Source organism: Manis pentadactyla, chromosome 1 (genome assembly GCF_030020395.1).
Source record: "Manis pentadactyla isolate mManPen7 chromosome 1, mManPen7.hap1, whole genome shotgun sequence".
NCBI lineage: Eukaryota > Metazoa > Chordata > Mammalia > Pholidota > Manidae > Manis > Manis pentadactyla.
This window is the reverse complement of record NC_080019.1, coordinates 43,341,134-43,362,149: the sequence shown is the minus strand read 5'-3', so window position 1 is coordinate 43,362,149 and position 21,016 is coordinate 43,341,134. Positions and strand designations below refer to the sequence as shown.

General features: G+C 35.6%; 1 protein-coding gene across 1 annotated transcript in view; it reads left to right on the top strand.

The window, feature by feature from the left end:
* Window positions 1-21,016, top strand: part of TOPAZ1 (testis and ovary specific TOPAZ 1) — a 123,990-nt gene that overhangs the window by 85,343 nt on the left and 17,631 nt on the right. The window contains exons 13-16 of the mRNA XM_036897180.2: window positions 9,707-9,773; window positions 10,823-10,997; window positions 14,202-14,302; window positions 16,068-16,233. Coding sequence (XP_036753075.2) covers window positions 9,707-9,773; window positions 10,823-10,997; window positions 14,202-14,302; window positions 16,068-16,233 — 509 coding nt within the window. The remainder of the gene's footprint in view (window positions 1-9,706; window positions 9,774-10,822; window positions 10,998-14,201; window positions 14,303-16,067; window positions 16,234-21,016) is intronic.

The window sequence follows — 21,016 nt, the reverse complement described above, 5'->3', positions numbered from 1 at the left end:
TATTCTGCTGTTGTTGGCTTGTCAGACCCGGTCTGAGGTGTATTCAAATCCATTGCTTCCTTACTTATTTTCTATCTGAATGCTATATCCACACTTGAAAGTGGAATAGAGGTCTTACTTTTTTACATTGGTGTTTATTTCTCCTATTAGATTTGTTAATACTTGTTTTACATATTTTGCTGCTTAGATGTTGTGTCTATATAATTCCTACAGCCTCTTAATTGGTTCCATTATCATTTTATAATGTCCTTTGTCTCTTGTTACTTAAAGTGTAGTTTTTCTGATAAAAGTATAGTCTGACCTCTTTTGGTTTCCATTTACTTGAAATATCTTTTTTTCCATCCCTTCACTTTCAGCCCAGCTGAAGTGAATATTGTACAGACAGCACATAGTTGGGTGTTGGTTTTTTTTGTTTTTGAGATTTAATATTTTTATTGAATCTGCAATCATGTCAAGGTGTTAAAAATTGTATCACTGAAGGTACTATTGCTCTCAATATTTTTTGAAAGTTTATCTTTGGCAGTATGCTACTCTGGTATATTTAAAATTTTGACTAAAACCAAACTAATTTAGGCAAGTGACAAAATATTAGATATATCTCATGCTTGAAATGTCTTTGATCTATCTCCTTACATTTTCATATCTTCATTAGTGTATTAATATTTTCCCAGAAGTTACATATATTCTCAGGTTTCTAATTCTTACCAATACTTACATGTATATTCACAGAATTCACCTCATTAGCCTTACTTAATTTTCTTGTTTTTAATATATAATTGCTATATACCTAACTTAAAATTTTTTAAAAATTATTTCTTATATAAACATTTTAATATAAATTTCTTGTTACTTATATGTATGTGAGGTCACATGATATTTATCTATTTATTTGTTTGACTTATTTCACTGAGCATAATACCTTCAGATCCATTCATATTGTTGTAAAGGCAGGATTTCCTTCTCGTTTTGATATTCCATATACCCCCTCACTACATCTTTTTTTTTGAAATTTTTATTAAGGTGTAATTGATATACACTCTTATGAAGGTTTCACATGAAAAAACAATGTGCTTACTACATTTACCCATATTATCAAGTCCCCACTCACACCCCAGTGCAGTCACTGTCCATCAGTGAGTGCAGCAAGATGCCACAGATCCACTATGTGCCTTCTCTGTGCTACGCTATTTTCCCTGTGATCCCCCACACCATGCGTACTAAACATAATACCCCTCAATCCCCTTCTCCCTCCCTCCCCACCCGCCCTCCCGCACCCCTCCCCTTTGGTAACCACTAGTTCTTTCTTGGATTATCTGCGTCTGCTACTATTTTGTTCCTTCAGTTTTGCTTCATTGTTATACTCCACAAATGAGGGAAATAATTTGGCACTTGTCTTTCTCTGCCTGGCTTATTTCACTGAGCATAACGTCGGCCAGCTCCATCCATGTTGTTACAAATTGTAGGATTTGTTTCTTTCTTATGGCCGAATAGTATTCTATTGTGTATATGTACTACATCTTCTTTATCCATTCATCTACTGGTGGACACTTAGGTTGCTTCCATATCTTGGCTATTGTAAAAAGTGCTGTGATAAACATAGGGGTGCATACATCTTTTTGAATCTTAGAAGTTGTATTCTTTGGGTAAATTCCAAGGAGTGGGATTCCTGGGTCAAATGGTATTTCTATTTTTAATTTTTTGAGGAACCTCCGTATTGCTTTCCACAATGGTTGAACTAGCTTATATTCCCACCAGCAGTGTAGGAGGGTTCCCCTTTCTCCACATCCTCCCCAGCATTTGTTGTTCTTAGTTTTTTTGATGCTGGCCATTCTTACTGGTGTGATGTCTCACTGTGGTTTTAATTTGCATTTCCCTGATGATTAGTAATGAGGAGCATCTTTTCATGTCTGTTGGCCATCTGAATTTCTTCTTTGGAGAAGTGTCTTCATATCCTCTGCCCACTTATTAATTGGGTTATTTGCTTTTTGGGTGTTAAGGCATGTAAGTTCTTTATATATTTTGGATGTTAAACCCTGTGAGATATGTCATTTACAAATATATTCTCCCATACTGTAGGATGCCTTTTTGTTCTGTTGATGGTGTCCTTTGCTATACAGAAACTTTATAGTTTGATGTAGTCCTATGAGTTCATTTTTGTTTTGTTTCCCTTTCTCGAGGACATGTGTTCAGGAAGAAGTTGCTCATGCTTATATTCAGTAGATGTTTGCCTATGTTGTCTTCTAAGAGTTTTATGGTTTCATGACTTACATTCAAGTCTTTGATCCATTTCAAGTTTACTTTTGCATACGGGGTTAAACAATAATCCAGTTTCATTGTCTTGCAAGTATCTGTCCAATTTTGCCAACACCAGCTGTTGAAGAGGCTGTCATTTCCCCATTGTATATACATGGCTCATTTATCATATATTAATTGACCATATATGGTTGGGTTTATATCAGGGCTCTCTAGTCTGTTCCATTGGTCTATGGGTTTGTTCTTGTGCCAGTACCAAATTGTCTTGATTACTGTGGCTTTGTAGTAGAGCTTGAAGTTGGGGAGTGTAATGCCCCCAGCTGTATTCTTCCTTCTCGGAATTCATTTTGCTATTCGAGGTATTTTGTGGTTCCATATGAATTTTAGAATGATTTTCTCTAGTTCATTGAAGAATGCTGTTGGTATTTTGATAGGAATTGCATTGAATCTATAGAGTGCTTTAGGCAGGATGGCCATTTTGACAATATTAATTCTTCCTATTCATGAGCATGGGATGTGTTTCCATTTATTGGTATCTTCTTTAATTTCTCTGAAGAGTGTCTTGTAGTTTTCAGGGTATATAGGTCTTTCACTTCCTTGGTTAGGTTTATTCCTAGGTATTTTATTCTTTTTGATGCAACTGTGAGTGGAATTGTTTTCCTGATTTCTCTATCTGCTAGTTCATTGTTAGTGTATCGGAATGCCAAAGATTTCTGTGTATTAATTTTTTACCGTGCAACTTTGCTGAATTCAGATATTAGATCTAGTAGTTTTTGAATGGATTCTTTAGGGTTTTTTATGTGCAATTTCATGCCATCTGCAAACAGGGACAGTTTAACTTCTTCCTTGCCAATCTGGATGCCTTTTATTTCTTTGTGTTGTCTGATTACCGTGGCTAGGACCATGGTACTATGTTGAATAGAAGTGGGGAGAGTGGGCATCCTTGTCTTGTTCCCGATCTTTAAGGAAAAGCTTTTAGCTTGTCACTGTTCAGTATAATGTTGGCTGTGGGTTTGTCATATATGGCCTATATTTTGTTGAGGCACTTGCCCTCTATGACCAATTTGTTGAGAGTTTTTATCATGAATGCATGTTGAATTTTGTCAAATGCTTTTTCAGCATCTATGGAGATGATCATGTGGTTTTTGTCCTTTTTGTTGATGTGGTGGATAATGTTAATGGATTTCTGAATGTTGTACTGTCCTTTCATCCCTGAAATAAATCCTACTTGATCATGATGGATGATCTTTTTGATCTATTTTTGATTTCGGTTTGCTAATATTTTGTTGAGTATTTTTGCATCTATGTTCATCAGGGATATTGGTCTGTAATTTTCTTTTTTTGTGGTATCTTTGCCTTGTTTTGGACTTAGACTGAAGCTGGCCTCATAGAATGCATTTGGAAGTATTGCCTTTTCTTCTACTCTTTGGAAAACTTTAAAGAGAATAAGTATTAGGTCTTCACTAAATGTTTGATAAAATTCAGTAGTGAAGCCATCTGGTCCAGGGATTTGTTATTAGGTAGCTTTTTGATTACCGATTCAATTTCGTTGCTGGTAATTGGACTGTTCAGATTTTCTGTTTCTTCCTTGGTCAGCATTGGAAGGTTGTATTTTTCTAGGAAGTTGTCCATTTCTTGTAGGTTATCCAATTTGTTATCATATAATTCTTTATAGTATTCTCTAATAATTCTTTGTATTTCTGTGGTGTCCTTAGTTATTTTTCCTTTCTCAGTTCTGATTCTGTTTATGTTTGTAGACTCTCTTTTTTTCTTGGTAAGTCTGGGTAGAGGTTTATCTATTTTATTTTCTCAAACAACCAGCTCTTGGTTTCATTGATTCTTTCTATCGTTTTATTCTTCTCGATTTTATTTATTATTGCTCTTAATCTTTATTATGTCCCTCCTTCTACTGACTTTGGGTCCCATTTGTTCTTCTTTTTCTAGTTTCATTAATTGTGAGTTTAGACTGTTCATCTGGGATTGTTCTTCTTTCCTCAGGTAGGCCTGTATTGCAATATACTTTCCTGTTAGCATGGCCTTGGCTGTGTCCCAAAAGTTTTGTGGTGTTGAATTATTGTTGTCATTTGTCTCCATATATTGCTTGATCTCTGTTTTTATTTAGTCATTGATCCATTGGTTATGTAGGAGCATGTTCTGAATCCTCCATGTGTTTCTTGGATTTTTCATTTTCTTTGCATAATTTATTTCTAGTTTCATACCCTTATGGTCTGAGGAACTGGTTATTACAATTTCAATCTTTTTGAGTTTACCAAGCTCTTTTTGTGACCTAGTATATGATCTATTCCTGAAAATGTTCCATGTACACTTGAGAAGAATGTGTATTCTGCTGTTGAGTACAGAGTTCTGTAGATGTCTATTATGTGTTGTTGTAATTAGATGTTTTAATGTGTTGTTCAATGACTCTGTCTCCTTACTTATTTTCCTTCTGGTTGATCTGTCCTTCAGAGTGAGTGGAGTGTTGAAGTCTCCTAGAATGAATGCCTTGCATTCTTTTTCCCCTTTTCATTTAGTTAGTATTTGTTTCACATATGTAGGTGCTCCTGTGTTGGGAGCATAAATATTTATAATGGTTATATCTTCTTGTTGGATTGACCCCTTTATCATTATGTAATGTCCTTCTTTGTCTCTTGTGACTTTCTTTGTTCTGAAGTCTATTTTGTCTGATACAAATACTGCAACTCCTGCTTTTTTCTTTCTATTAGTTGCATGAAATATGTTTTCCATCCCTTCACTTTTAGTCTGTGTATGTCTTTAAAGTGAGTTATAGGCAGCTTATAGATTGGTCTTGTTTTCTTATCCATTCAATGACTCTGTGTCTTTTGATTGGTGCATTCAGTCCATTTACATTTAGGGTGATTATAGATAGGTATGTACTTATTGCCATCGCAGGCTTTAGTTCCGTGGTTACCAAAGGTTCAAGGTTAACTTCCTTACTATCTAAGAGTCTAACTTACTTCACTTAATATGCTATTAGAAATACAATATAAAGGTTCTTTTCTTTTTCTCCTTTTTCTTCCTCCTCCATTCCTTATATATTAGGTATCATATTCTGTGGTGCTTGTGTATCCCTTGATTGACTTTGAGGATAGTTAATTTAATTTTGCATTTGCTTAGTAATTAGCTGTTCTACTTTCTTTACTGTGGTTTTATTACCTCTAGTAACAGCTATTCCACCTTAGGAACACTTCCATCTATAGCAGTCTCTCCAAAATAGACTGTAGAGATTATTTGTGGGAGGTAAATTCTCTCAGCTTTTGCTTATCTGGAAATTGTTTAATGCCTCCTTCAAATTTAAATTATAATCTTTCTGGATAAAGTAATCATGGGTCCAGGCCCTTCTGCTTCATGGCATTAAATACATCATGCCACTCCCTTCTGGCCTGTAAGGTTTCTGCTGAGAAGTCTGATGATAGCCTGATGGGCTTTCCTTTGTATGTGATCTTATTTCTGTCTCTGGCTGCTTTTAATAGTCTGTCCTTATCCTAGATCTTTGCCATTTTAATTACTATATGTCTTGGTGTTGTCTTCCTTGGGTCCCTTTTGTTGGGAGATCTGTGGATCTCCATGACCTGAGAGACTATCCCCTTCCCCAGATTGGGGAAGGTTTCAGCAATTACCTCCTGAAAGACACTTTCTAACCCTTTCTCTCTCTCTTCTTCTTCTGGTATCCCTATAATGCGAATATTGTTCCTCTTGGATTGGTCACACAGTTCTCTCGATATTCTTTCATTCTTGGAGATCCTTTTTTCTCTCTGTGCCTCAGCTTCTTTGTATTCCTCTTCTCTAGTTTCTGTTTCATTTATCGTCTCCTCCACTGTATCAAATCTGCTTTTAATACCCTCCATTTTGCTCTTCAATGATTGGATCTCCAACTGGAATTCGTTCCTGAGTTCTTGAATATCTTTCTGTACCTCCATTAGCATGTTAATGATTTTTATTTTGAACTCCCTTTCAGGAAGAGTCATGAGGTCCATGTCATTTAAATCTTTCTCGGGAGTTATATTAATAATTTTACTCTGGACCATGTTCCTTTCGTACTTCATATTTGTATATGGTGCCCTCTAGTGTCCAGAAGCTCTACTCTCTGGAGCTGCTCAGCCCCCGAAGCAATGTTGGGGGTCACAGTTGAGTGGTATTCATGGCTGGGGGTTGGAAAGAGCTCTTTCCTGCTTCCCAGCTGCTATGCCTGTCTCCACTGCCTGAACCAGTGGGCCAAGCACACAAGTATAAGCTTTTTTCCCAGAGCAGCCGGATATCAATCCCTGCTTTCCTCAAGTGGCTGGAATCTCAGTCTGTCCAGGAATTCTGCCTGTGCTCCAGAGCAGATCTCTGGAGTTAGGTATTCAGCAGTCCTAGGCCTCCACTCCCTCCCTGCTCAGTTTCACTTAATTCCACTGGTGAGCTAAGTTGAGGGAAGGGCTTGGGTCCTGCCAGGGCACAGCTTTGTTACTTACTCTGTTCTGTGAGGTTTGCTCTTTTCTCCAGGTGTGTGCAGTCTGGCGCAGTCCTCTTTCCTGTTGCTCTCTCAGGATTAGTTGTATTAATTATATTTTCATATTATATACGGTTTTAGGTGGAAGCCTCTGTCTCACCTCTCACACCACCATCTTTAATGGGTGATATTTTTTAATCCATTCAGCAACTCTGTATCTTTTGACTGGAGAATTTGATCCATTTACATTTAAAGTAATAGTTGATAGGTAAGGATTTACTACTGCTGTTTTGTTGTTTTCTGGCTCTTTTGTAGTCTTTTATTCCTTTTTTCCTCTTGCTATCTTCCTTTATGATTTTTTTTTCTTTTGGTATTATTATTCTACAATTACATGAGGAACATTATGTTTACTAGACTCCCCCCATCACCACGTCCCCCCAACATACCCCATTACAGTCACTGTCCATCAGTGTAGTAAGATGCTGTAAAATCACTACTTGTCTCCTCTGTGTTGCACAGCCCTCCCCGTGCCCCTCCACACTATACATTCTTATCATAATGCCCCCTTTCTTTTTCCCCACCCTTATCCCTTCCTTCCCACCCATCCTCCCCAGTCCCTTTCCCTTTGGTAACTGTTAGTCCATTCTTGGGTTCTGTGATTCTGCTGCTGTTTTGTTCCTTCAGTTTTTTCTTTGTTCTTATAGTCCACATATGAGTGAAATCATTTGGTACTTGTCTTTCTCCACCTGGCTTATTTCACTGAGCATAATACCCTCTAGCTGAACGGCACCCTTTCGTGCCTTCCAGACCTTGCGCCGGCTTCTTCCTCCTGTCCTAGTTAGCTGTGTCCTGGGACAAGACTCTGTGTGGTTGCTCTGGGCGGGGCTGCTCCCTGGCTGCTTCGCAACACTGGCAGGTCAGCCAGTTTGCTTGCAGCACCGGCGGGGGGGAATGAATGGCAGGCTGCTTATCACCATGAGGGGCTTCATTGCCACCCGGGGGATTAGGTGCCTGAAGTTCCTCAAGATTCCCAGCCTGGTGCGCTCACTGCGCCAGGACGATTTGTTAAACCCTTTTCCCTTTAAGACTTTTAAAGTGCTGGTTTTTCTTTTGTCCCAGGGGAGCTGGCTGTGGGGACCTGCCCAGTTTCTGTCTCAGATTTTACTTTTCCATTTCTCCAATATCCAGTATAGCGTGTGATGTGTGTCTGTACTCCCGGTGCAGATTACTAGGGCTGGTTATTTTGCAGTCCTGTTCTTCCACTCCCTTCCCACTCTGACTCCTTTCTTCCCGCTGGTGAGCTGGGGTGGTGGGAGTGCTCAGGTCACGGCTTTGTATTGTACCCTTTTTTGTGGGATGCTGAGTTTTTGCAGATGTAGATGTAGCCTGGCTATTGTACTGGATCTTCTGGTCTCTCTTTTAGGAATAGTTGTATTTGCTGTACTTTCAAAAATGTATTCGGTTTTGGGAGGAGATTTCTACCACCCTACTCACACCGCCATGTTTAGCACCTCTCTCCTGATGTTGAATTTTATCAGTCTTTTTTATTATCTATTATGATAAAAATTATTTTTTCCTTCGATCTGTTAATATGATGGATTTTCTAATACTGAATTACCTTGCATTCTTGAAATACCACTTGAATACCACTTTGTTATGGTGTATTATTTTCTTAAGATGGTCTTGGTTCTGTTTTTCAATATTTAAAAAAATTTTTATGGTGATAAATACACATAATATAAAGTTTACCCTCTTTATCATTTTTAAGTGTACATTTCATTGGTAGTAAATTCATTCACATTGTTGTGCAACTGCCACCACCACCTGTCCCTCATAACTCTTCATCTTGTAAAACTGATTTGTTTGTTAATATTTTATCTGGTGTTTTGCATCACCATTATGAGTGATACCGTTCTATAGTTTTCTTTGCTCTGTCTTTAGTTAGGTATTGATATTATACTTGCTTCATGAAAGGAATTAAGAAATTGTTTTTAGTTAGGTGTTAATGTTATACGTGGTTCATGAAAGGAATTAGGAAGTTGTCTTTCCTTTTCAATGCTCTGGAATAATTTATAGAACATTGGGACTGATTGCCAAAATTGACACCATAGTTGACTGTTATGCAATAGTCAGTTAAATGGCACCCTCTTCTATTCCCTTTTTCTTCTTTTTCTCATTCTCGTTGCCAAAGGGTGCTTCTTTCATGTTTGTCTATTTTTCTTTCCCAGAATCTGTGCATTTCACAGAATGCCTTCTTTAAATCACACAAACTTATAAGTTCTGTCTGTGTGGTCTGTGTTTTAATATACCCAGACACTTACTTACTTCCCCCCAGCAAGGCAGATTTATTTATTTGTTTGTTTGTTTGTTTGTTTATTTATTTTTGGATAACACTGTGTTTTTTTTTATATTGTTAATGTACAATTACTTGAATAACATTATGGTTACTAGACTCCCCCTATTATCAAGTCCCCCCCACATACCCCATTACAGTCATTCAGACACTTTTTTTTTTTTTAAGGCATTTTCAGGCGTAGTGTGGACTTAGTATTTGTGGTAATATTTTCCCTCTGGTAGTTTACCTTTTGATTGTGCCACACAGGTTCTTTTGCTTTGTTTTTGGTCTGTCTGCTTGCCACAGATCATTGTGGAGAAATGAGAGTGGAGTGGGAGCAGTAGAGATCAGGTGCTAGGATTTAATTTTTTCTTTTTATTCACAATTATTTTGAAGCTTTTCATTCTTTTCCTCCAAGTTACACTGCACTTAATGGTTTCATACAGTTTGTTTTTTTCCCTCTTTTGCCTGTGATTTAGGGGAGGAAATAGTGTGAGATAGGTATCTATGCATTTGCCATTTTCTTTAGCTCTAAATAATTTTTATAGTGGATTACTGCATTCTTTTTTCCCCAATCTCTCAGGTATAAACTATAGAACAAATGAATGAGAAGCAATAGTGAGTTTTGGGGGATGAACATAATTAACGCTTTTCTATTGTTAAAGGTTGCAAATGAGGCAATTTAAAAAGAACTGGAAGTGTGATTTAGATTCAGCCTTGAATGAAATAGAGGTATGATACATATTTTTTTAAATAAATTGCTGGGATCCATGATAACCAATAAGAATGAGAAACTTTGAGTAGTAACCGTATTTTAGGAAAAGTTTTAGAAATATGGCTGTTACATAAAGAAAGTCCATAAGTAAAAGAAGTTTAATATTCCTTTAATACTTTGAAATGTAAACATAATTTCTAGAGTTGTGGACTATCCTAAAAATAATTCTGGAATAGTTGTTCAATTTCAAAATTAACTTATGTTAAAGTATTATAATCTAAAGCTTAGGCTTTAATTGTCTCTGGGCAGACTCACTTAAGTGCACAGGAAAGTTGTCTTTCTTGTTCTGATCCATGGATGGCTGCAGTATGTGAAATGAGAGGGGAAAGCTAAGATCAGCATGCCCTCTCTAAGCATTTAGAGTATAAGACAAAGACTTCCAGGATGATTTTATTTTTTAATTTAGATCATTTTATACTCATCTTATAATTGTTGGCCTTGTTTTAGTTAATATTTATATTCTTTGAACAATTGTTGATGTGAAAAACTCTTAATTTATAAAAGAAAACAATAGGAAGATAGTAAGTTTACTGAAATTTACTTGGTAGCACCTTTTATAAAAGAAATGTAATGCCCAAAATGACATGCAGGCCCCAAATCATAAATGGCCAAGTAATATTAATATGCAGCCACTAAATGTAATAAAAAAATATTATTTCTGGAGCAACAGATGCTCCTAATTATCTGTTTTGATAAATCATCAAAATTTATCTCCACTGTGTAGTTCAGGTTTCAGGGTGACATCATAAAGTATATTAGAAACTAGATAATTAAAACAAATATACATTGCCATTTCTAATTTATAGAGGCTTTGCTATAGTCAGAAAAGCAGATCGTACAGTAGCAGGTTATTGATGTCCTAACACTTGTCAGAAAGTTGATAAGATTTGCAAAGATTGTACTTACTAGTATTTGTATATCTAATCCTACATATGCCTACCCCATAATGTTTTTCCATAAATGACAGCTTTCTCTCGTTTTGTTTTGTTTTTAATAATTCTGGTAGCATTGTAAAGAAAAAGGTGACTGGACCAAATTGGGAAGTTTATACATTAACATAAAAATGAGCTGTGAAAACTTTGCAGATTTCCAGAGATTTTGTGCTTGTATTGCTGAAACACTAACAAAAGACTGTGAAGACAAGAGACCAAGTGTACCATTTTGTGAATTTGCTGAAACAGGTAAAATGTCACAATTTTGGTCTGAGTATTGTGTGTTAGTGTGCTGCAGTATTGTTAACTGGAACGTAAAGCTCTTATTTTCCATGCCGAAAATAATATCACAAGTTTCAGATACTTTTTATTCTTTTCCTAAGTTTTCCTATCTATTTATTGTTGTCAGATTATAATGATATAAGGTGTTTTAATATCAGATATTTCATGTTATTTTTCTTTTCATTCAGATTGATATCACAGTTGTTAGCAAATTATATGGGAGTACTTAAATTTTTGAATCTCTAAAGTTGTTACTGTCTTCACTATTACAAGTTAACAAATTCATGTATATATATATAGGTGTTGTTGTTGCTGTAATCATTAATGTACAATTACATGAAGAACATCATGTTTACTAGGCTCCCCCTTCACCAAATCCCCCACACACAACCCATTACAGTCACTATCCATCAGCTTAGTAAGAGGCTGTAGAATTGTACTCTCTTCTCTGTGTTACACAGCCCTCCCCACGCCCCCCCACACATTATACATGCTAATCATAATACCCCCTTTCTTTTTCCCTGCCCTTATCCCTCCCTTGCCACCCATCCTCCCCAGTCCCTTTCCCTTTGGTAACTATTAGTCCATTCTTGGGTTCTGTGATTCTGCTGCTGTTTTGTTCCTTCAGTTTTTCTTTGTTCTTATACTCCACATATGAGTGAATCATTTGGTACTTGTCTTTCTCTGCCTGGCTTATTTCACTGAGCATAATACCCTCTAGCTCCATCCATGTTGTTGCAAATGGTAGGATTTGTTTTCTTCTTATGGCTGAATAATATTCCATTGCGTATATGTACCACATCTTCTTTATCCATTCATCTACTGATGGACACTTAGATTGCTTCCATTTCTTGGCTATTGTAAATAGTGCTGCGATAAACACAGGGGTGCATCTATCTTTTTCAAACTGCGCTGCTGCATTCTTAGGGAAAATACCTAGAAGTGGAATTCCTGAGTCAAATGGTATGTCTATTTTGAGCTTTTTGAGGAACCTCCATACTGCTTTCCAGAATGGTTGAACTAATTTACATTCCCGCCAGCAGTATAGGAGGGTTCCCCTTTCTCCATAACCTCGCCAACATTTGCTGTTGTGTGTCTTTTGCATGGTAGCCATCCTTACTGGTGTGAGGTGATATCTCATTGTGGTTTTAATTTGCATTTCTCTGATGACAAGCGATGTGGAGCATCTTTTCATGTGTCTGTTGACCATCTGAATTTCTTCTTTAGAGAACTGTCTATTCAGCTCCTCTGCCCATTTTTTAATTGGATTATTTGCTTTTTGTTTGTTGAGGTGCGTGAGCTCTTTATATATTTTGGATGTCAACCCTTTATCAAATCTGTCATTTATGAATATATTCTCCCATACTGTAGGATACCTTTTTGTTCTGTTGATGGTGTCCTTTGCTGTACAGAAGCTTTTCAGCTTGATATAGTCCCACTTGTTCATTTTTGCTTTTGTTCCCCTTGCCCAGGGAGATATGTTCATGAAGAAGTTGCTCATGTTTATGTCCAAGAGATTTTTGCCTATGTTTTTTTCTAAGAGTTTTATGGTTTCATGGCTTACATTCAGGTCTTTGATCCATTTTGAATTTACTTTTGTGTATGAGGTTAGACAGTGATCCAGTTTCATTCTCTTGCATGTAGCTGTCCAGTTTTGCCAGCACCATCTGTTGAAGAGACTGTCATTTCCCCATTGTATGTCCATGGCTCCTTTATCATGTATTATTTGACCATATATGTTTGGGTTAATGTCTGGAGTCTCTATTCTGTTCCATTGGTCTGTGGCTCTGTTCTTGTGCCGCTACCAAATTGTCTTGATTACTGTGGCTTTGTAGTAGAGCTTGAAGTCGGGGAGCAAGATCCCTCCCTCTTTATTCTTCCTTCCCAGGATTACTTTGGCTATTCGGGTCTTTGGTGTTTCCATATGAATTTTTGAACTATTTGTTCCAGTTCGTTGAAGAATGTTTTTGGTAATTTGATAGGGATTGCATCAAATCTGTATATTGCTTTGGGCAGGATGGACATTTTGATGATATTAATTCTTCCTCGCCAAGAGCATGGGATGAGTTTCCATTTGTTAGTGACCTCTTTAATTTCTCTTGAGTGTCTTATAGTTTTCAGGGTATAGGTCTTTCACTTCCTTGGTTAGGTTTATTCCTAGGTATTTTATTCTTTTTGATGCAATTGTGAATGGAGTTGTTTTCCTGATTTCTCTTTCTATTAGTTCATTGTTAGTGTATAGGAAAGCCACAGATTTCTGTGTGTTAATTTTGTATCCTGCAACTTTGCTGTATTCCAATATCAGTTCTAGTAGTTTTGGAGTGGAGTCTTTAGGGTTTTTTAAGTACAATATCATGTCATCTGCAAATAGTGGACAGTTTAACTTCTTCTTTACCAATTTGGATGCCCTGTATTTCTTTGTTTTGTCTAATTGCCATGGCTAGGACCTCCAGTACTATGTTAAATAACAGTGGGGAGAGTGAGCATCCCTGTCTTGTTACTGATCTCAGAAGGAAAGCTTTCAGCCTCTCACTGTTCAGTATGATGTTGGCTGTGGGTTTGTCATATATGGCCTTTATTATGTTGAGGTACTTGCCCTTTATGCCCATTTTGTTGAGAGTTTTCATCATGAATGGATGTTGAATTTTTTCAAATGCTTTTTCAGCATCTATGGAGATGATCATATGGTTTTTGTCCTTCTTTTTGTTTATGTGGTGGATGATGTTGATGGATTTTTTAATGTTGTAACATCCTTGCGTCCCTGGTTTGAATCCCACTTGGTCATGGTGTATGATCCCAAATTCATATATTCTTGAGACTTATTTTTGACATGAGCTCTTCACTGCTATATTCTATATCAGCAAACTTTTTCTGTAAAGGATCAAACAGTAAATATTTTAGGCTTTGCTCATACCACATATGATCTGTGTCACAGTTTTACTTTGCTTTGCTTTGCTCTTTTCCTTTTCCAACAACCCTTTAAAAATAGAAAAACCATTCTTAGCTCACAGGTATACAAAAACAGGCCACAAGCCATATTTCACCCACAGGCTGCAGTTTACTGATATTGATCTTTGTGGTATTATCAATAATTCCCCATTAATTTACCTTTGCCATCATTTTAAGTGACTGTTCTCACTTTTTTTCTTATATGCCTACTTTGTGTTTCAGTTACCAAAGGTCCACAAAACAGTGAAGTAGATAAAGCTTTTCTGGGAAGAATCGGAATCAGTGTTATGTACTTCTATCACAAGCTGTTGCAGTGGTCCAAGGTACTTCATTAAGTGTTTGTTTCAGCTTGGTATAGTGTTAATTTTACATTTTGAATGGTATATAAGTTAACTGTGCAAATTAGGAATTTGCTAATAATCATTACAAGTGACAATAGGAGTTCTAAACTACTAAGTTAGATGGAGTATTAGGCAAATGTGGAAAGGAGGTGGCATGAGACTGGCTCTGTGTAGAATCTCAGTGTAGAAAACAGGAAGTGGTCACCATGCAGAGAGATTACAATATTACTGACTATATTCCCTGTGCAGTATTTGCATACCCATGACAAACTTACCTTATAATTTGGAAGTGTGTACCTCTTTATCCTCTTCACCTATTTCACCACCACCCCATCCCCACCCCTGTGGCAACCACCAGTTTGTTCTCTATTATTTATGAGTCTGTTTCTCTTTTGTTTTTTTTTTTTTAGATTCTACTTACAAGTGAAATCATATGGTATTTGTCTTTCTCTCATTTATTTCACTTGCCCTCTAGGTCCATCCATGTTATCACAAATGGCCAGATTTCATTCTTTTTATGGCAGTAATAGTCCATTGTATATATATACCACATCTATTTTATCCATTCATTTATCAATGAATATTTAGGTTGCTTCCATATTTTGGCTATTGTAGATAGCACACCTACAATAGGAGTGCATATATCTTTTTGAATGAGTGATTTTGTTTTCTTCAGGTAAATACCCAGAAGTGGAATTACTGGGTCATAATGTTATTTCCATTTTTACCCAGAAATAATTTAACTGAGGAGGTGTACCTATATTTTAATTAAAATTTGTCAGTGTCTTATTTAGAACAAATATTTTATTTATTATCTTACTCAGTAGGAATTTTTTAATGATACTTATTCTTATTTGAATACAAAAGTAAAACCACTGAAATAAATTAAAACTATCCCTTAAAAAATGCACTCATTATACAGTCAGATTGAAAGTACCTTGACATGATAATAATGCATCTGACTCAAAATAGTATAGAATATAATATAAAACAAGGGTCCATAAACTAAGGGCCAGATCTGGCCCACAACCTGTTTTGGTACATCTTGAGAACTAAGAATATTTTTTACATTTTTAAAGAATTAGAAATTTAATACAACAACTAAAAAATGTACAGCTGAGCAAAGGTTACCTGCAAAGCCTAAGTATTTTACTATCTGGACATGTATAGAAGTTTGTTGACCCCTGATATAAAATAATATACATCCAATTTCTGATGTCCAGACTAGAGACAGTCTTATCTAGGGACTATATGAAATAGTCTCTTGAATCAAAGAAACAATTTTCAGGCAACAATTTTATCCTTTGTTTCCCCACTATCATTCTTTATCTAGATTTGATAATGAATTATCATTTTCACTGTTTCTCACTTCTGGATTTCGGTAATCAACAGAAATGTGAAAACTTATTATCAGTAGTTGTCCACATTGAGGCGTGAAATCCTTTTGCCAGATGAAATCTTTAGCAGAACCAGATATATGAAACACATGAAGGGAGTTTTATATACTGCTGGAGGCAGGCTGGCAGCGGGTTGGCTAATGTGCCACAAAGCCCTGCTTGTTCCCCTCCCCTTCCATCTTGGTGGTGAGCAGGAAGGGCTTAAGGAAGAAATCTTGGAGTAGTTTGAGAACTCTCAGTCTAGAATGATGATTCCTATTGATGTTGGCTTGTATGTATCAGTGACTTTTCTATCTTTGTAATACTCTGTATGATTGATAGTCAATTAGCGTCCTTTATTTTTACTCTAGGGAAGGAAGGTCTTAGATAAACTCTATGAATTAAAAATACATTTTACAAGTTTAAAAGGACTTACAGGAGCCGAGAAGTTAGCACCAAGATGTCAAATTGTGAATATTGCAGCAGAAATTTTTCTAAAAAGTGGAAGCCTAGATGGTGCCATTTGGGTACTAAGGGGTAAGTTCTGATATATGCAAGCATAAAATAATTTGTTGTTATAAATTCTTGTCTATGTAATTACCTTAAGTTTATATTGATTGTGATTGGTAATTTGGTTTAAATCCTAGCAATCATGTGGGGTTGTGTAAAATGAAAGGAGAGAGCTAACCTAACTTTAAGAAGAAGTTGTATGAACCTTTGTTGAAAAGGTAGTTCTTCCTTTGGGCTTGGCACCATATTAAATGCTTTACCTGTATTATCTCAATTAGTCTTCATAGAAACCCTGAGTCTAGAATTACTACAACCTTTTCTTTTGTGTGGATTAAAAAAAAATGTTGTTGGGGGCACTAAGGAACTTGCCTAAAAAGGCGTTACAAATAAGGAGTGGAGGCTGGATTCAAATGCAGGCTGTCCAGCTTCACAGCCCAGGCTTCAGCTTCTAAGACAGGGAAATCCTAGTTGCAATCTGCATAAACTCTCTCTTTGTTTGTACAGGCAAACATGACTTCAAACCAACCCAAGTAAAGCTTCCTTTCCCTAGTAAGTCAGTCCATCTGCAGAAATAACCATGAAGTTAAGCCAGCAGAGGCAAGTAAGGTTAGTCTGCTATGAAGTGAATAAACATTTAAAGAGTGCAGTAGTAGCACAGCATTGTATCTAACGTAGCTCTGGCTACTCTGACCATCAGGCAGATTTTATTTGATAAAATGGAAGATGAATTAAGAAACCTTCAGAATCTCAGTTTAGGTGGGAAGGTGGAATATCTGCATGCATAAGGTAGAGAGGTAACCTTTACACTAACACATGTACTACACTAGCACACATACGTACTCATATATGTGTGTTATATACATATAATACCTTGTATTTGTTCAGTGCCGAGACTTTATGGAATACAGAGGTTGTGAGTGGACTTCCTGATCAAAAGCTTGTTGTAAAAGGTTTTCTTCAACTTAACAAACAGCTGGTGAGGTTTACTAAGTGGGGAAAAGTAACCAAGATACAGAAATAGAAATCAGCAAAGTGCAAGCCAGAGGTCACAAGCTTTGTTAGAAAGAACAGGTATGAAAAGAAATGGAAAGGTTAAGATAGTTCATAAAAATGGGCTTGGGACATCTTGTGATAGAAAACTTCTGCCTTAAAGTTTCTGGCAAAGTCTTTCTCAAACTAGAGACTGGGGAGACTTTGTGGGAGAAACATGGAGTGGTCTGGAGATTTAAAATTTTTACAACTTTGATGTTTCAATTTTGAAATTGTCTTTAAAAATTCTATAGGTGATAAATGCAGGATTCTCTTTTGCAATGACCATTTCAATTGAAACTTATTTTCATAAGTAAAATTTTATTTCTTGAAAAGAAGAGCCCACAAAAGTATGCTAAGTTCTCCCCAGAATTTTGTTGTTCTTAAAAGGGTTCTGCAGTGAATAGGACATTCTCAAGAAAGGAAATACAAATGACTCAATCTCACTTATAATGAACGAGAGTTGAGTCATATAAGAGAAATACACATTAAAATTACAAAACAGCTGGGAGACTAGGAAATACCAAAATTTGTTGATACGCTTTTCGTGAGGGTGTAGAGAGATGGGCATTCACATGTGCTGTCTTTAGGGGCTTTTTTGGCAAAATATCTGTTAAAATTTAAGAATGCATTGTCCTTGAATCTGTTAACTCCATTTCTAGGAATTTCTCCTACAGGTGTATGTACTATAAGTTACCTGGAATCTTTTTTACTATCAATAATGATAACAAAGGATTCCAGATAACTTAAATGTCCTTTAACCAGTTAATTTAACTGTGATAGCCATATGATGGAGCCGAATGAAGCAGATCTACAGATACTCATTTGGAATGATCTCCAGGATCTGTTGACAAGTGAAGAAAGAAAGGAATGTGTAAAGCAGTATATTCAGTATGCAAGTATTTGTTCAAAAAATAATAAAACAGATACAATATACTTGCTCACATACCCTTAAAATATTTTTAGAAGGATACGCAAGAAGCTGATAATAGTGGTTGCTTCTTAGAAGAGAAATTTGAGTGCTCAGAAGACAGAGATGAGAGGCAGATTAACTTTTTATGTTTCCCTGTATTTTTTCCCTTAAAATGTGCATTTATTACCTACTAAACTTTTTAAAGGGTTACATATTATTACTCATGTTTGAAAAATGCAGAGTATTGTACACTTTTTGGTTTGTGGGTGGCAGACTTTATGGTGAGAAGAAATCTATTGCTTTTGGGTTTTCACTCTGACATTTAAAACTCTTTCCCAGCAATAGTAGCTTGTATCCTCATAAATGAGCAACAAATTCTTACCCTGCCTTCTCCCCTTAGCAGAAAATTTTAAAAGTCTTTAAACCATAATTTTATAATCATGATTTGGAGGCTGAAAAAATTGTCTCAACTACCTAGAATACAAATTTTGTAAAAAGTTATGCCATTAATGAGAAACTGCTCTTGAACTTTAAAGCAACTATTATTTCCTTAATGTAAGTAATACATATTCATTACAGAGAAATAAAAATAGGTGAATAAGCAAAACTGATGATAAAAATTCCTTATTCAGTCACCCAGAAATTAATTACCACTTTAATGCCTGGCAGTTTTTTCAGGGAGCACTCTTTCTGCAGACATCTTTCCTTGAAAAGGGATATTCTTCTACAACATCATTTAATAAGCTACATGATTTTCTATTTTATGAATAAATAGATATAAATCTAGATGTAGATATACAGATATATAGATATACAAATACATCCTTGATCCACTTTTCTTGAAATGTTCTTGTTTTCAAATGTCTATGATAAATAATAATCCCTTCTTAAACATTCCTGCTGAATCTCTGTTATGTCTTTAGTATAAATTCTAATGGAATTGCTATGTTCAAGGGTAAGAGCAGTTTAAAGCTTTCTGGTAAATGTTGGCAAATTTGCCATATTCCCATTTAGATTTGTGGCAAGTTGTTTTGAGTTTATTAGAAAGCCTCCCTTTGTGAGAAAATCCTAGAGAACTATTACATAGGTTTATCTTTTATGCAGATATTGTCCTTTTAGGGATCACAGGTACAATAAAGTAAGCCAGAGAAATGAAAGTGTTTTTTCTAATTGTTGTGAATCTCCAAAGGTTTTTCCAATATAAATTTATTGAAAAAAATCCACATATAAGTGGGCCTGCATAGTTCAAACTCATTGTTCAAGGGTCAACTCTATTGTGAAAGTATTACAAGTTTAGTTGACATTCACCATCTCATAAAAATACAAAAACATTTTTTTCCCATGTGATGAGAACTCTTAGGTTCTACTCTCTTAACATCTTTCAAATATATTACACAGCAGTGTTAATTATAGTCATTACCTCCCCAGTACTTACTTGTATCTTCTAACTGGAAGTGTGTACCTTTTGACCATCTTCATCTGATTCTCTCAGCCCCCAAAATGCCCCCCCCCCTTGGCAACAACAAATCTAATCTCTTTTTTTATGAGTTTGGTTTTGTTAGATTCCATATGTAAGTAAGATAATACAATATTTGTCTTTCTCTGTTAACTTATTTCACTTAGCATAATGCTATCAGGGTTCATCCATATTGTTACAGACTGGAGTATTTGAAAGCATGTATGTGTGTATGCTTTGGTTTTCTTTCTTTTTTTTATATGAGGAAAAGGTTAGCTCTAACACCTGGACCAGTAACTGTCACTACAGTACTTATATAGGCATATAAATCATTTTAATAATTAAGAAAAATTGTATTGTCTCCATTTTCAGTCAGTGGATGGCTCTCCTCAGCATGCTGTTGTCAGACCAAGGCAATCTTCAGCCTGTTTTAATAACATAGTTTCCCTTAAATCTGCTTATTTAGCCACTGCTTAGGTCATTCACACCTCTTTCCTAAATAATTTTCACCAAATGTGAGCACTGGTCATTTTCAGAGATGCAGTATTAGATTTTTGTTAATTTCCTCTTTGTACTTTTCTGTTTTGCTGATTTTTTATAATGAAAATTACATTTAAAAAATTAGCATCATTTTTAAAGTAAATCAACCAACTTGGCCTTATCCTAAGCAATAATCTCTGAAATCACAGGTTTAATTATTTTAAATTTAATATGATCTTTATATTTTCATAATTTTTATAATATACAAATTATTAAAATTATAATGTAACATTTAAAATCCATTATTAATGTACCATCAATGATGTGTGTATGTGTGTGTGTGTATATATATATCATACTTAGGAAATAACACACTGTAAGTTATGCCCTTTTATAGTATAGTAATTTTTCATATTAAAACTGTTAATCCTTGATCTGTTGGATATTTACATTCCCTGGACATTCATTCTCAGCTTTACATTTTCCCTTCATTTTATTTATTTTTTTTTTTTGTATTTTTGTTTTTCTTCTTTTGTCCAACTGACATTTTTTTCTACTTAACATAAACTGCTTTTGAAATATTTAATAATTTTTGTTTTGTATCATGCTTTGGTCCCTAGCTATCTCAAAATTACATATTCACCCATATGTTCTTCAAATTTTTTGATCCATGATTAGTTTTCAATTTTGATACAAGGTGAGAACCTAATTTTTTGTATTTCCTCAAAATGTTGTCCCAAGTCTACCTCTACTTGCTTATTTGAAATGCCACTTTTATGGTATATTAAAATCTTGTATCTGCTTGGGTCTGTTTCTGTACTTGTCTTCTCTCCCAGTGATATCTTTCTGCTAGCACCATACTTGTTTTAGTTAAGGTAGCTTTAGAATATGCAATAATATCTTTCTATTTAGGCAAGAGTACCCTCTCACTC